This window comes from Rhyacophila brunnea, unplaced genomic scaffold (genome assembly GCF_057557595.1).
Source record: "Rhyacophila brunnea isolate RB1 unplaced genomic scaffold, BYU_Rbru_1.0 scaffold_16, whole genome shotgun sequence".
Lineage (NCBI taxonomy): Eukaryota > Metazoa > Arthropoda > Insecta > Trichoptera > Rhyacophilidae > Rhyacophila > Rhyacophila brunnea.
Window position 1 is genome coordinate 6,270,639 of NW_028232816.1, and position 16,482 is coordinate 6,287,120.

At 30.5% G+C, this 16,482-nt stretch overlaps 1 protein-coding gene across 1 annotated transcript; it reads left to right on the plus strand.

Moving 5' to 3' along the window:
- The first annotated feature begins 85 nt into the window (after positions 1–85).
- On the plus strand, positions 86–6,266 carry LOC147074274 (GTP-binding protein Rit2-like). Its single transcript, XM_085943458.1, has 5 exons — positions 86–677; positions 1,256–1,329; positions 2,749–2,940; positions 3,448–3,588; positions 5,710–6,266. The coding sequence occupies exons 1-5, from the start codon at positions 545–547 to the stop codon at positions 5,824–5,826; spliced, it is 657 nt and encodes a 218-aa protein (XP_085799584.1). The 5' UTR covers positions 86–544; the 3' UTR covers positions 5,827–6,266.
- The last annotated feature ends 10,216 nt before the right edge of the window (positions 6,267–16,482 follow it).

Genomic DNA, 16,482 nt, shown 5'->3' on the forward strand with positions numbered 1-16,482 from the left:
TTTAAAATTCAGTCAGTCGATGGTCTGTGGTCAAGTTATAAATTATTTATCATGGTTATGTTGTAATACTGAATTCTGATTAAATATGTCAAACGAAAATGTCAATCGCCCGATCAGCTGCTAAATGGCACATAAAATAAAATAAAATATTTTCAAATCAAACTGCAATAATTCAGGCAAAAGCAATAATTAATATTTTCATAGTTAATATTTATATCGTTAAAAATTTATAACGGTGACGAATAGTATTGTAAAATAAATAATAAATTGTATCCCTCCTAATTTATAGTGACGAAATATTAAAAGGCGTTTTTCAATAATAAATTTGTCCATCACGATCTCCCTAAAAGCGGAATTTGAATAAAGAATTTATTGAAAACAGTGCTCTTCTAATTTCAAATAAATGACATTTATAAATTCTTGAAATTATTCCCATGGTATTTTTTATGTGTCACCAAAGTTTTTATTACATACCAAAAAAATATTAAAAATACAAGTGCTCTTAAGTTGTCGTTTGGGAATGTAGCGAGTCGGGTTGTGGGGTATGGAAGGTGCCGCAGTCAGAGGACTACGTGTGTATAAGATCGTAGTGCTCGGCGATGGGGGAGTCGGTAAATCGGCTGTTACTCTACAGTTTGTCAGCCACAGTTTCCTCGATTACCATGATCCGACCATCGGTAAGAAATGATACAGTTCTTGTAACTCAATTAACAGCTGTCTGGTATCGCAGACGATGCACTGACTTTAATGCAAGGTTTGGAGAATTAATACATATGATGTTTACCTGAGGCATTAATTAACAAATCAATTCCTGGCTTAGAAATCTAGTAAAAATACTGGTTTGAATCCCAGATATTTTAAAAATTCACATGTTTTCCATTCTGTTCATTGCGTTCTAAACTGAATTGAAAAGGTTATTAATGAATCTTTATGAAATAGGTTTATTAATATAACTTCCAGTCATCAAGGCCCATATCTTCAGCTTTGAGTATGTTCTTCATAATTTAATTATTAAAACAAGCATTGCTACTAGAATCGCCTATTAAAAATATTCATTGCATTACATCGGTATCACAGCAATTGTAGTAAAAGCTTCGCTCTACATTCAACGTGTATCATTAAAAATCTGCAACCTGTCAGATACTGCCATAGTAATATCGTGAGGCATAGAAAAGGTTAAAAAACCTCAAAGAAACAATTTAGGTATGCGTCGCATCCGCAGTATCTATGGATTAAATTAAAAAATATTTTGCAGAGGATTCCTACCAGCAGCAGGCAGTCATTGATGGCGAGCCTGCGCTATTGGACATATTGGACACTGCGGGACAGGTGAGAAAAAAAATAGAATCAATAACCTCATTCTTCTTCGTGGATTCATATAATATAGTTCTTTGGTACTTAGTTGTCATCTTCCAATATATTTGAATTTCGATTCACTCAATCAGCCAGATTAAAATTATTGTTGTAAAATGAGTAGACCGGTACTTGATGGCAAACAGTTATAACTGCTGTTAACAAAATTTTACAGGAGAGCAAAGACAAAGTTTTGAATTCAGTCTGACAAGGATTAGTTTATAAGATATTTTATAAGTATTTTTTTTTATTAAAATAAGCGGAATTAACATCACAACACAAACCACAAATTATTTATTTTAAAAATATTGAAGTTTTATTTATTTTGCATTTTAAGCAGATATATCCTTTTGTCATATCAACTTTTTTCACATTTGGTCAGACTCAGATATCTTTTAACGTTACTTGGTGACGAATAAAGTTACAGATCTAATATTTTGCCACATCAAAGAATATACAATTTGAAACATATTATGGAAGAAAACTTAAAAAGTGAAAAAACTGCAGTTATAACCGTCTGCCATACAGTACGAAGATATTGTCTAGAAAAGCTCCAAAAGTAAAATTTGTTATAAATGTGTTGATTTATTAATTGCTATATACGTCCACCATTTTAAACACGACACATGGTCAGTTTCAATCCAAACTAAAACACTCACATTTATTATTATTGTACATAGATGGACACTGAACATCATTGTTTAGATGATGAAATTGAAACAAACAAGTCTCGTAAGTATAGCTGCCCTAACCAAAGAAGTGAAAATACCTTCTTCTATAATAGAGATGAAGCCTAAATGTTTAAAATTGAAGCAAAAAAAAGGACCACTGGTCTACTGATTAAGTTAGCTACAAGTGACTTCGCATTACAGGTTTATTTGCAGAGAACTTCACACTACTGCTATGACATTTATTTGCCAATTTGCAGTGCGTATAAACAGACAATCTGTCACGATGAGTAGATAATCATCCAATTATTATTAGGGATTATTATTTAGTTGAAAGTTAAATTTGTGTAAAACCATTTTATAACTGCACTCAAGAAAGTAATCACAATGAAAATAAAAAATGGTCGCCATTAGGTATAAGAAAATTGGAATGGCAACTTAGCAATTTTAATATTCGTGGAGTTAAATAAGGGGTGAAAATAATTTCAAATGTCAAAACAGAATTAGCGTAAAGGACTTCTATTTATAGTCTAAATTCTTTGGTTCTAGCACTTTTTTAGCCTACCTCTCTTTGACACTTTGACATGCACGCTTCGCTACTATCGAGTAGTGAATGTTTATAAGACTCCCTTTAGTGATAGTCAAAATTCTTTGGTTGTGTCAAATTTTGTAGAAGAATACACTTCTGAATTGGATTGTAGACTGATAGAATCTTTTTATAATGCAGGTGGAGTTTACGGCGATGCGTGATCAATACATGCGATGCGGGGAAGGCTTTGTGATCTGTTATTCGGTGACGGACCGGCAGAGTTTCCGTGAGGCGGCCGAATACCGCCGCCTGATTGGGCGAGTGAGGCCACACGAGGACATTCCACTGGTTCTCGTCGCCAACAAAAGAGATCTGCACAATCTTCGGAAGGTAATTGCCAGGCCGAAGACCACTTTCTCTACTAGACGTAGCCCAAATTTGATGTACAGGGTATTGATTAAGTACCTTTCCGTTTATGTTTTTGAATATCCAATTTTGCCGGTATAGTGAATCCGGCTGTCCTTCAAAGCAGAATGTGTCAAAATATTTGAAAAATAGCTAGATGAATATTCACAAATAATATGTCAAACACACATGTTATTTATATTAAAAAGTGAAAATAAAGATGACGGATTATAAAAAAGCTACGAAGTTTCAATTCGAATTTGCTAATTTACAAAAATTTATTTTTTGTGTGATTATCAAATCTATGACTCTTAATGTTCATTAATAAAAAAAAATCATAAGATACCTAGTTAACCTCTTTGGTATACACAATATATAATATCATCACATAAGATGTATTGGTGATACTGCAGTGATGGCAAACTTATATTTACAGATTTATATCATTGTTAGCTTATTATAAAATGTCAATTGATAGCGTTTTTGGTGTAGGTGACTGTTGAAGAAGGCCGTCAACTAGCAGTTCAGCTGGGTTGTCCGTTCTTCGAGACTTCGGCAGCTCTCCGCCATTATATCGATGACGCTTTCCATGCCCTCGTCAGAGAAATACGGAGGAAAGACAGCAATAGACGGGTGAGTTTTGATTTCTTTTCTCAATAACCGATCCTAAACGGAACGAACAATACTATATAGTGATATCATGATGGTAACTTGTTAGCCATTCGCATAATTTATCTTCAAGAGAATAGGGGTGTTATTTTTATTAATTTATAGAAATATATTGAGTACATAACAAATTATTAATTCAAGATGTTCATACACAGACAACATGACAATATTTGGAATATTATGAATAATTTATATTGGATGTGTGTGAAAAAAATCTAAATATTGTAGTTGTTTGTAATTTAGTAAAATTTATTTAAAGTTGTCACACACAAATACTAACTTTCATTTCCGAGAGGCAAAAACAAGAGGTGAAAACATGGGGACTTTACCAGCTGAATAAAAATAAAATTTGTTTTATTTAAAAATAGTTTGAGAAGCATTAAACGTTTGCTTTAAAAAGTACAAGAAAGTTAAGGGGGGACATGCTCGTCGAAGGTCAAAATTGAGTTTTTATTGTATTTTAAAACCATGATACTGGACACTCCTTAAACGTTGTAGATAATCTATTTATATAATTTTGAAGCCTCATTATCCTTTATAGTTATTTTAAACATTTAATGACTGCATAAAATATTTTTGTTACATAAAATAGTATTCTTTTAAACCTCTCGCTCTAATGTTTTAGAATATAGTCATATTTCGGTACATAACTGTGCAGTGGTGCTAAGATTTTTTACATTGATTAATTTTTAAACGCATTTATAAAACCATTAGTATAATTTATTACGAGATAATTTTTGTATAATATTCACGATAAAAAATTATATTGATAATCTCTGTGATCCCAAATTTGACAAGAATTAGGCATTTTATTATTCAAAAAATCGGCAAGATTAACACATTTGAAGATGATTCTAAATATACTTATTATAAGCTATGTCTTTGGCCATTCAAGTGTGATAAACATCTAATGAATAATGATTGCTTTATAATAATTATTGACCTAAGAATAAGGTAGTGTTTTTTTGAAATACGCCATTTCTTTTGTCATTCCCCAGTGGTTAAGCTACAATATACGGCCGTAGCCATAAATTGACAAACTATAATTAAAGAAAGGAGTAAAATGATATTGACGCGCGTGTTTGAACATGTACCGTTTAAAAAAAAATTAAAAAAAAATCGGTTAGGTACATGTTCAAACACGCGCGTTAACATAATTTTACTCCCTACTTAAATTATAGTTTGTCAATTTATGGCTACGGCCGTATGTTGTAGCTTAACTACTAGGGAATGACAAAAGAAATGTCGTATTTCAAAAAAACACTACCTTATTCTTAGGTCAATAATTATTATAAAGCAATCATTATTCATAAAATGTTTATCACACTTGAATGGTCAAAAACATAGCTTATAATAAGTATCTTTAGAATCATCTTCAAATGTGTTAATCTTGCCGATTTTTTGAATAATAAAATGCCTAATTCTTGTCAAATTTGGGATCACAGAGATTATCAATATAATTTTTTATCGTGAATATTATACAAAAATTATCTCGTAATAAATTATACTAATGGTTTCATAAATGCGTTTAAAAATTAATAAACGTAAAAAATCTTAACACCACTGCACAGTTATGTACCGAAATATGACTATATTCTAAAACATTAGAGCGAGAGGTTTAAAAGAATACTATTTTATGTAACAAAAATACTTTATGCAGTCATCAAATGTTTAAAATAACTATAAAAGATAATAAGGCTTCAAAATTATATAAATAGATTATCTACAACGTTTAAGGAGTGTCTAGTATCATGGTTTTAAAATACAATAAAAACCCAATTTTGACCTTCGACGAGCATGTCCCCCCTTAAAGGTAAATTAAAGATTTATTTTGGTTCAGTCCCACGGTGGCATGGTTCATCGACGGTGCTGTAGTTCACTCATGGTAGTGTAGTTCACCCATTGTGGTATAGTTTACCTGCGTGGTGTAGTTCACTCGTGGTGGCGTAGTTATCATGTAGTTCACTTCTGATGGTCAATAATTTCGAAGAAAATCACGGTAAAAAAATGGTATATCGTATTATATTTCGCTCTGTCAACATGTACCTACTATTAGTGCAAAATACATCCTGTGTTTCATTATAGACGAGTGGCGGCAGAAGACGCTGGCGCCGATTGAGAAGCATCCTCGCTCTCGTCTTCAGGTGGAAACCTCGCCGTCCAAATGCCGGTAGCGCTAGTCCATCCTCCACTATACTGTGATTTCTCTGCGTCAGTACGTACCGACAGTATTCCACTGAGACCACTCAATATTCAACGATGATCATCCTTATAATGTAACCGAGCGTAATAAGCTTGGGTATGCCTAATCGTCGACGAGATTTCGTCAGTAAGATGCTCTCCGCGTATATATTGTATAGGTGTTAGATTTATTGATGAATAATAAATGACGCTTCAAACATTGTCATGTGATGTCGTCATAATGTACGTCGATTTCATTTGATACTGAAGTATTAAGGTAAAGTGTCATAATCAGAAATGTAACTGTGTAAAATGTGTCATTAATTGTCAAAAGGATTGTAAGTATATGTATTATCCATTTTGTACCATTTGTTTGTGTATTATACCATAATACATTTTATTAGATGTGTGATATAAAGTTTTCATTAATTATTACAAACCAATAAAATTGACATTACTTGATTTTTTGTAATGACATAATAATTATTGATAAATAAATACAACACTTTGCCTGTTCATTGTCATCATAAAACATTGAAGGATCAAGGGTTGATTGAACCTTGCAGAACACATATTTTTTTGCTGACTGGAAATTTACATATAGATTTATTTCAGGCGCATTCACTGTGTGTGGGAAAAGAGTAGTTTTTGTGAATAAGAATAATTTATAGATGCCCCTAAGTGTTTTGGTCGTTTGTGATAGTTTGAATGGTTTTATTGCTCGAAATATAAATCAATATTTACTTATGAAACAAAATAATAATGTAGCAAATATCCACGATGAAAAGTATCACGATAAATTAATGAATACGAGTTGGTTTACTGTTCCAAGTATTATTGATTCGTATGTTTTATCGTCGAATTCAGTGATTGTGTACCATTTGTCAGGGTTAAAATCAGTCCATATTTTATTCCTTCGATTCGGGACTGGCTGTATAATAGATGGTAGACTAGGAATGGTTAATATGTAGGTTAATGCCCTATGAAGACTTTTTATAAAGTCGAGGGTGGCACAAAAAGAGCTTGAAATGGATATGTAAGTGTTACCTGGCTAATGTAATATAAAATAATTAGTTATTCAATTTGTAATTTTTTGATATGTTTCAAATAATAATTAGGGGTACAAGTGTGAACAATTAATCAACCGTATTATAACTGCTTTGTATGACAATTTAAAAGCATTTTATTCCTGACATTTGATTGGTTTCCAAGAATTTCTGATGTTATAATTTTCATAATTGAATGTGTTCATCTGACCCTTTCATCCAATACAGAAATATTATTTTTTTTTCTTGCCATATATAACTAGTAACAATTTATCATTTAATCCTTTCTATGCTGCAATTAGTTAATTAGTGTAATTAACGTAAGAATTGGTGTAATTACACGTGTAAACGCGCTTTCGGCAGTTTAACAGTTTAAAAAACAATACCTCTTTTTTATAAGAATGTTGAAAACAGTTATGTCGATTTTATAATTGCATAATTATAGCACCTGTGCACGTGCATGGATTTACTGTCAGCAATGATGTGTATTTTAAACTATCATGACAGTAACTGTTTATGTGTAAACTCTCTCCAATCTCATTCTTCAAGAGTAATCGAGACGCGAAGTTGTCATTTTATGGTAGTATTTGACAGTGAAAATCGGTTAACTTGAAAATTCGTTCGTAGTTTATTTTTTTGCCGGCAGGTTCGCCACTATCATTCTACTGCGCAGGCGCAGATCGAAAAAATCCCAAGTGTTGCATGAAAATTCAGAAGCTTCTGAACTTTTTTGATTCATGCATGCAATCTTGCAACTGCAGGATAATACATGTTTACAAATACATTTTCATCAGCAGTAAATCCATTCACGTGTAAACGTGGTATTATCTTTGAATAATTTGGCTGCTCATACACTTAAACCCCCAATCCTCAGATCCTCTAATGACACTAGTTTGACATAAATGTTTTTTTGTTTTCAAACTGTAATTTCCAATTGTTGCATATTCGTGCATATGGCTTGCTACCTATATTTTAAAATCAGCTATTTATCACTACGATTAAACATGATATATATATATATTTATATTTAATGTTTATTTCTATATTTCACGGCATCTACTATGAATAACTAATTATATGTATATACAGTTATGAAATTGATTTTCATATTACTACAACTGCTAAAATATTACTTTATGGGTCTAAAAACAGTAACATTTGATGTAAAATAATTGTAAATATGATATGGTGTTTGAATCATGTAGAAATTATCAAAATTATACACTTAATAAGTAGAAACAACTTTGTAGAATTCATGTTATAGAATAATAAATATATGTATTGAACAATCTAATCTCACCAGTAACGTTACCAATAAAATATATTTTATACAAAGTACCATAGACAAGTCATCATATTATAATGATTTGAAAATGCCTAATGAAAATCAAATACAATCAATTCGATATAACAGATCCTTATGTAATATAATTAATTATTGATTGACAGTATTAATGTGGTAGTATTCATTAATCCAGAGGTTTTCAAAGTGTTTCACTTCCCAGGGGCGCTGTGGGATATTCGAGATTTTTTAATCGTATCCTAAAATAATGTAGGCTGTCAAAAATAAAGTAGTGAGGTACTGACGTGACGTGTGATAAATTTTAGTTTTATTTAAAAAGACCATTGTTTTCTGAGTTGCCATTACAAAAAGTGTCAATCTGTTATATAGCAGACTGAGGACGGGAGGTAAAATTATATTATCAGATTTCGAGTCTCTACGTAATGTCTGCGATAAGGGAAGAGCAGTACGCTATTTTGTTATCGCTTGAAGAAAAAAGGTCACGTGAGCATATGAATATATTATTGTGACCGTGAACCAGCTCATTGAATTACGGTTTATCTGCTGTTATTCAATTTTTTTGAATATAATATGTTTATTAGCAGTACGTACCTGAAAAGATTCTAACATGGCGGTATCAACATCTGAACAAATGAAATAAAAAAAATATTCGGTGCATTCGCAGGGTTCGATAACAGCGGGCGTAGTCAGAGTGACAAAAATAAGTATTTATCAGAGAACTCGGAAATAATGGGAACTGAAATACCTAACGGGTAAGGAGTAGTAGGTAACCGATCTCGAGTAAGGAATAATCCGGGATAAACTTACACACGTGTCAAGAATAAATACGTCATGCGTCGAATACTGACAACTGCTCTCAGTTTATGTATTGACTCATTTAATATTGGTGTATTACACACACTATTATACTACTTACACTTACGACACTCACACATTCAAAACCCTGCATCAAAATGTAGTGTATTGAATTATATTTATTATCTGTTCTGTGGTATTTATACTAGACCGGACACAAACTGAAATATGGTACTTATTGTATGTATAGTTTATTCATGAAAACTGTATAATTTTTTTTTGATTGAATTCTCGAATATCCTGTAGTCTCCAGGGAGCTGAGGACACTATACTGCAGTGGCGAAGGGTGGAGGTAGGCTGTTAAGATCTGCCATAAACAGTGCAAATTAAACTTTTTTAGATATACATATTTGTTTTCATTGAAATAAGACTACAATTTATAGATAGTGTTGGTTAGTTGTTAAAATTCAATTAAACCTTGAGAAACCACGCCATAATAGATAAAAGTCCAAAAATACATGTCTATCTATAAAATATCTAAAATTATGCAATTAAATCATACATAACTTTGAATATTTTATAAATAGAATAATATTTTTTATTTATTATAGTTTGGTTAAGTCAGGGCTTAATGCATTAAAAAAAATAACCAACAGAATGTGTAATATGTATTTTTAATCCAACGAAAACAAATAACTATGAATGAAAAAGTGTGCACAATTTTGTCGTATTGCCCAAATTAGACCAAAACTATTTATGGTTTCGTTTAGGCATGGTTTAATTGATTTTTAAAAACTAACTAACACCATCTGTAAATTGTAGTCTTAGTTCAATAAAAACAAATACATATGACTAAAAAAGTTTAGTGTGCACTATTTAAAGCGAATCTTGACAGCCTACCTCCACCCTTCGCCACTGCTATACTGTAGTTGAAATATTACAAAATCAAATTCTCCACTTGCACTTTTTAATGATATATAGTGAAATATAATAAAATAGGTACATACACGTAAATATTGAACACCCCTTACCTGACTAACAATAACATGACCAAATAAGAATTATTGTCAACATAAGTATAATTTTTTATAAATGTCAATATTGTTTGCGTAGAATGTATATTTGGAAACGGAAATGCTACATAATACTAAATTTATATTGGTGTTGTAGGTACTATGTTATAATATGTAGATAACCTTTTGTAGTAGACGTTTAACAAAAATTTATGACATCTTTAGGGGTAACAAATTGTAAATATTTTTATTGTCCGGTTTGACACTACTGTTATCAATGATTTGAAATAGTTCCGTACAATGAATACAAATAACATATTAGTTTCTATTATTACATTAAAAGCCACTTCAAGTGAATTTTCTAAAATAATTCTTAATTTTGACCATATCCGATCCTAATAGAATCATATGGGCCTTCACAGAGTGGAGGTTTGTAGTAACAGATTTTTGTTTTTACGTGAAATGGATGTCAACCTATTAGGTCCATATTCTGACTCCAAACACAAATTGAAAAACAATATTATCTAGCATTCGAACCTGAGACCTGTTACATTATAAGACGACGCTTAAGACGCTCGGTCATCGTGGGCATAAAATAATAGAATCCACTAATTCTGCATTCATAAATAAGTAAACATAAGACAAATACTCTACAACTACTTTTGCAAATAAAGTGATATTTTTCCATTTTGAGTTATGACTATTCATTCTATGAAGGTGGTCCAGTAGAGACTCCGGAATAGGTGAATGTAAATGTTTGCCAGCTGATTCTGTATTTTTTTTATGAAACTACCCAAAATCGGTAAGAGTCTAGGTATAACAAAATAAATATCTATATATCCGTACCATAAAATAGGGGTTACTGCCAAAAGTTGGTAAGTCTCAAAATCATGTTATGGAATTGCAATTTGAAGTTTGACATGCCCTCTAAAATCAGGCATAATGCTGTGCTTAATGTGCATGTTCTATATATCAGATGACCTTGAATTTAACAATTTAACACAATTTGTTGTTAACTCCAAATACCTAAATTATCGAATTACCAACTTTCGGCAGCAAAACGCCTAATATTTTGTATATTACATAATATATCATGTTTGCTGCCTTTACTTGAACACATAAAGTAATTCTTTTTTTGTGTTCTTATTGTGTTCAGACCCCTAAAGGTAAAAAATTAAGAATTCCATTTTTTAAGAGAAATTAGATAACAATGTATACAAAGATGTTAATGTCTTCCTATGTAAAACAAAATATATAGTGTTATTTTTTTGTTTTTTGTAGAAACACAATTTATGTGATTCCCAAATAATATTTAATTATTAAGAACATAATAGGTGTTTTTTATTTGATAGTTATAATTGTATATTATGTATTTATGAGACATTTTGTTTTAATTATTCAATGGTTTTATAAAAGTTTACATCAATAATGATTGATTTTTATAATACCTGCAATATTTTTCATGTAAGACATTTTATAATGAAAATTAATATGACGTATAATATTCTTCACAATCACTGAATAACTGATTTTTTTTCTATCACTAAATGTATTAAAATACATTCTTAATAAACCTAGCAACGAATCTTTTAAGGGTATATGACTAATCTGTCATATTTTATATGCCACTGGATGTCTTTCTGTTCCAAAAACCTTCTTCTATAGAGACGGTGTCTAAATGTATGAAATTGAAGCAAAAAAAGGACCATTGGTCCATTAATTCAGTTAGATAAAACTGACTTTGCATTGCAGTTTCATTTGCAGAGAATTTCACACTACTGCTATGACATTTATTTACCAATTTTCATGGCGTGTAAAGAGACAATCTGTCACAAACAGGTAATAATATGGCATCATTATATAGTTGAAAAATTTATGTAAAACCGTTTATAATTGCATCGAGTAAGTCAAATTTTAAAGGCTTAGTGGCATAATAATATGATAAATTGGTTTATTACACTTATTTAATTATAAATTATGACCAAGTAAATTTTAATTAGCACCGTTACATAATAAAAATATTATTTTAAAATGTTGTGAATCTCTTAATTTTTGATACCCATATTTTTTATAAATTGAAACAAAAATGGATCATCCCATAATTAGTATTTTTATAATATGATGTAATATCAACTGTGTCTAGAAAAAAGGTGTAACCAAAAGAAATTAATTATACGTTTTTTTAATTGAAAGTAACAATAGTTATGCACAACTGTTTATATCAACCGTATATAATTTGAATCTTTTGGTTTGACTTTTCCGGCTTCTAAAACATTATAAACACAAAGAAATATCTGTATTTTTCGTGTGATAGTGTGTAACAAAGAGTCATTATTTGAGAATGAGACTTCATTTACAGAATGTTTAAAACAGTTATATTATAAAGTTTACAATTTGTATCTATAATTTAACTTTGAAGAAGTCGATTTACTCAACTGTTTACTGCCGTTCTTGTATTTATGCAATTCTCAGCACCTCAATAATGAATTAATATTCCATATTTTTTACTTACTTGTTTCTGAATTTATAATTGATATAGTTTAGATTACTTAAGGTCAAAAACTAGTTTCCAATATTTAGTATTAAATATATCCATTATAAAAACTCACAATGTGTGATCTGTGTTTTTTCCTAATGTACTTTTAAGTATTTTGCCATTTTTAAAAAATCTAGTTCAACTATAACAGTATTTAAATATGCTATGCCTATAATTAAATCTAATCTTGTTTATTTTTATTGATGTAATAATTTATCATTATTATTTTATTATCTGAATATACCTATACAAGATTTTAGAATGTTGGATTCTTTATTATAGGAAAACCTCAGTAACACACCATTTAGAAAAATCCATTGCATTCCAGACAATATGCTATACCACTAAGAAACCGGTGCAATACTTAACTTGACGAAATGCAATTCAGGTGTTATTTCAAATAAAAATAAAATAAATAATGACATTCAGTTAGTTTTTCTAATATTTTTTTGTTCAAATAAATAAGACTATTACTTAGTTTCAAAGACAGTAACCACTATTTTCCCTGTTTTTAAAATCTATCTTGATTCTGTAAGTACTTTTTCATTGTTATTGTATGTTTATTCATAAAATATCAAATCTAGCTTTTTCTGTTAGTAAAATGGAATTAAACCGAAAGTTGATTGCAAAGTAGGTATATTCATCAGCTACGACTGACTTTAAAAATGATTTGTTGATAAATGACATGAAGTACGTATAACACACCATTTACACGTTCATGGATTTTATGCTGACAGTACGTAGTATCGCGGCCATAACAAGAAAATGCACATATAAACATTATCGTGCAAGTTACTAGATTGCATGCATGCATCAATAATGTTCGGAAACTTCTGATTTTTCACACGATAGTTGGATTTGTTCGATATCTGCGTCTGTGCAGTAGAAAAAACAAACTACACCACGCAGAGACTCATTTTGAGGAGACAGTCAGCACTGTTACATGTAAATAGTTATTATTGCGATAGTTTAAAATACACTATTGCTGCTAGTAAATCCATGTACATGTACGGGCGGTATTATTTCGTTGTTTGCTTTTTCTAATAATGTACATGTTTACACCTATTCCATTTCCAGTCCTAAATGTGCTTGACAGTTTTTTGCGATTATGTCAAAATGGCGGTACTAACTTAGAAACTCAAATATTGTAAATGTCTGAGGTTTTATGAAAAAATATTTATATATATATTCAATAAAGAATACCTACTACATTCATAAATTGACTGTATTATTCATTTGTATTAATAATTAGTTTAATAATTTAAACATCTTTTTCTCTTATAATTTATTAGATCTATGATTGTGAAAATACGACCAATAAATGGCTGAAATAATATATTATTTTTGATGTTAGATGTAGCTACACCTTTATATTCTAGTCGTTATATTTTTATAACATTTTTATTGTTTTTATAAATCTACATTTTAATAATTTATTATTTAAGATTTTTTAAATGAGATATAAACATATTATTTTTATTTACATTTTTTCTTATAATTTATTGTGATATGCCAGTTTATTATATTTAATTGACTAAAAAATATGACCTAAACATGTACCTATTTTTGAATGTATATTTTTAATAATTCAATGTGTTTTTCTAGGCTGGCGATAGCAATCATTTTTTTTTTGTCTGAAATCTCCACATTGGAAACTATGATCTATATTGTAACCTTGCTTTATATTAAATTGCCAGTGGCAGTGTTAAGTGTGTGAATGTTTTATACACTAACAGATGTGGAAACCCCCTTTTCGAAAAACCATCATATAGTATTACAAATCGTTGTGTCTTTTCTACAACCATGTATCTAAAAAAACACAACTTTTCAGGAGAGGCAAAAAACAACTTTATTCTAGCAGTCTTTAATTCAGAAATAAATTTTCTTCTTTGAAATATCTATTTAGTATAGTTACACATATTTTCATAAAAAAAAATGTGTTTATTGTCATATTGTCATATTGGCATATTGTCGAAGATACGAGAATGTGTTCCAACTTTACTGTGAATCATTCCACAATATTACTGCAGTAAACACGTATCTTGACTTGCGAGAAAGAACTTCAGTATAATCATGGTCGGAGTTCAGTATTCTGTGTACTTACAAACACGTATCTCAAGATACGAGTTTATAATATTTTTAAAAGTCTTTTATTGTGATACGATTTTTTTGTTACTGCTTAAATCTATTATGTTATTAAGTATGTTTTGAGATACTTGTTAGTGGAATATGTGTGTATTCAAATTCTGAATTCATTACATCAAATAAATCAAAACTGACAAAAGTTGATATACGTGTTTGTAGAAAATTAACGACGAAATACAGCATAGTCTTTTTTCGTGCAAATAAATTTATAAACATTTTTTTATGTTTTTGGTTTGAAATTAGCTATCACAATGATTTTAGTATATCTACAACTGGCCTTAAATAAATGTTCATCTCGAAGCGGTATAATATTGTACCCACATTATCTCTGACCATTGTGTATTATCATTATCATTTACTGACAATCATAGCCATAGAGCTGAAACTAAACCTACTTAAAATAATACATAATCACCATCGGCGTGCAGTGGGCTCTATTCCAATAGAAACAATTCAAATATTGATTGCACATGAGATTTTATCTCATAATAGAAATGTCATCCTTCTTTCTCCACAAAAGAAAACGCTGGAAGTCGTATGGTCATCAAAAACAGAGCTGGAAATGGATAATTCATTGAATCTTGGAATGCTGAAAACCCGTTAACCTTTTCTATGCCTCACAATATTACTATGGTAGTATCTGACTTACCGCAGATTTTTAACGATACATGTTGAATGTAGAGCAAAGAACTTACTAAAATCGCTGTAATATCAATAATTTTTGCCTTAGTATTTCATAATCATTCAAACAGATGTCACTGTGTGTTTAATTTTTTAGATTATGCAAATCAATCGACAGTGGTTAGTAATTTGAGTTTATAGTCGGATGAGATAACTCGCGAAATTTGTATGTGCGGCCTGTCAATCATGGCCTACTCGCTGAGAATACCGTTGAATCTGAATCTTGAAAATTACCAACCGGAACCCCTTAAAAAAGTCAGAATTCCGGAGGTTCTATTGATTTTTTAATATTGTTCTATTATTTTTGGTCACGGATCTTTGTTCAAAAAAGATATAATTAACGACTTACAAAAGTTTTGTCACTAATTGGAAAAGAGGAAGTGTTGAAAAACTTGTATACTTGACACTTTTTGAGTTTTAAAATTAAAATAAAATATCCATATCATACCTATAATAAATTAGGTAGTTGGGTATAAATAGGTAAATATATTCGTAACCAATCCCCAGAACCGGGGGAACCGATTGTTGATTTGATAGAACAGTACCCCTCGGTACCGAACACTGAAGAACTGAACCCGGAATCGAATCATTAAAAAAAATAGGGGCTCCAACAGCTCTTCCCAAAAAAGCATATTGCAGTGCAATAGTGTCCTATTTTATTTAGGCCTCTTTTGCACTGGGAATTAATAAATTACCACAGTATCTACTTGCGTAGGCTTTTAATGTAATTTTAATATATCAAATGCTATACTATCATGGAAAGACATTGTCTAAAAGTTTTATGGTAATTTGATTAATTAATGCGTAAGCAATTTTATTTGCTAGATTAATGCTCACCGATTATCAAAGTGTGTATATAGTATCAAGTACAAGAGCGAAGAAGATGCATTCTCCTTCGCTCAGTATGCTGGTTGCTGGTCATCGTCTGTTATTTGGGACTTGGGAGTGAACAAATAAACACTCCGGAATGGTCGAAAACGATGATTTTTATTTGACTTAAGTATACTTTTGGTTATTACATTTCAGTAAGAAGAGAGCAATCTCACACAAAACAACGATGCCGGGTATTTTTTTAATGGCGTACGGACAACAGCGTTGCCGGTTATTTTTTCCTCATAATCAACCATTACTATGAGTCAGCTTAAAAATGGTTCCGGC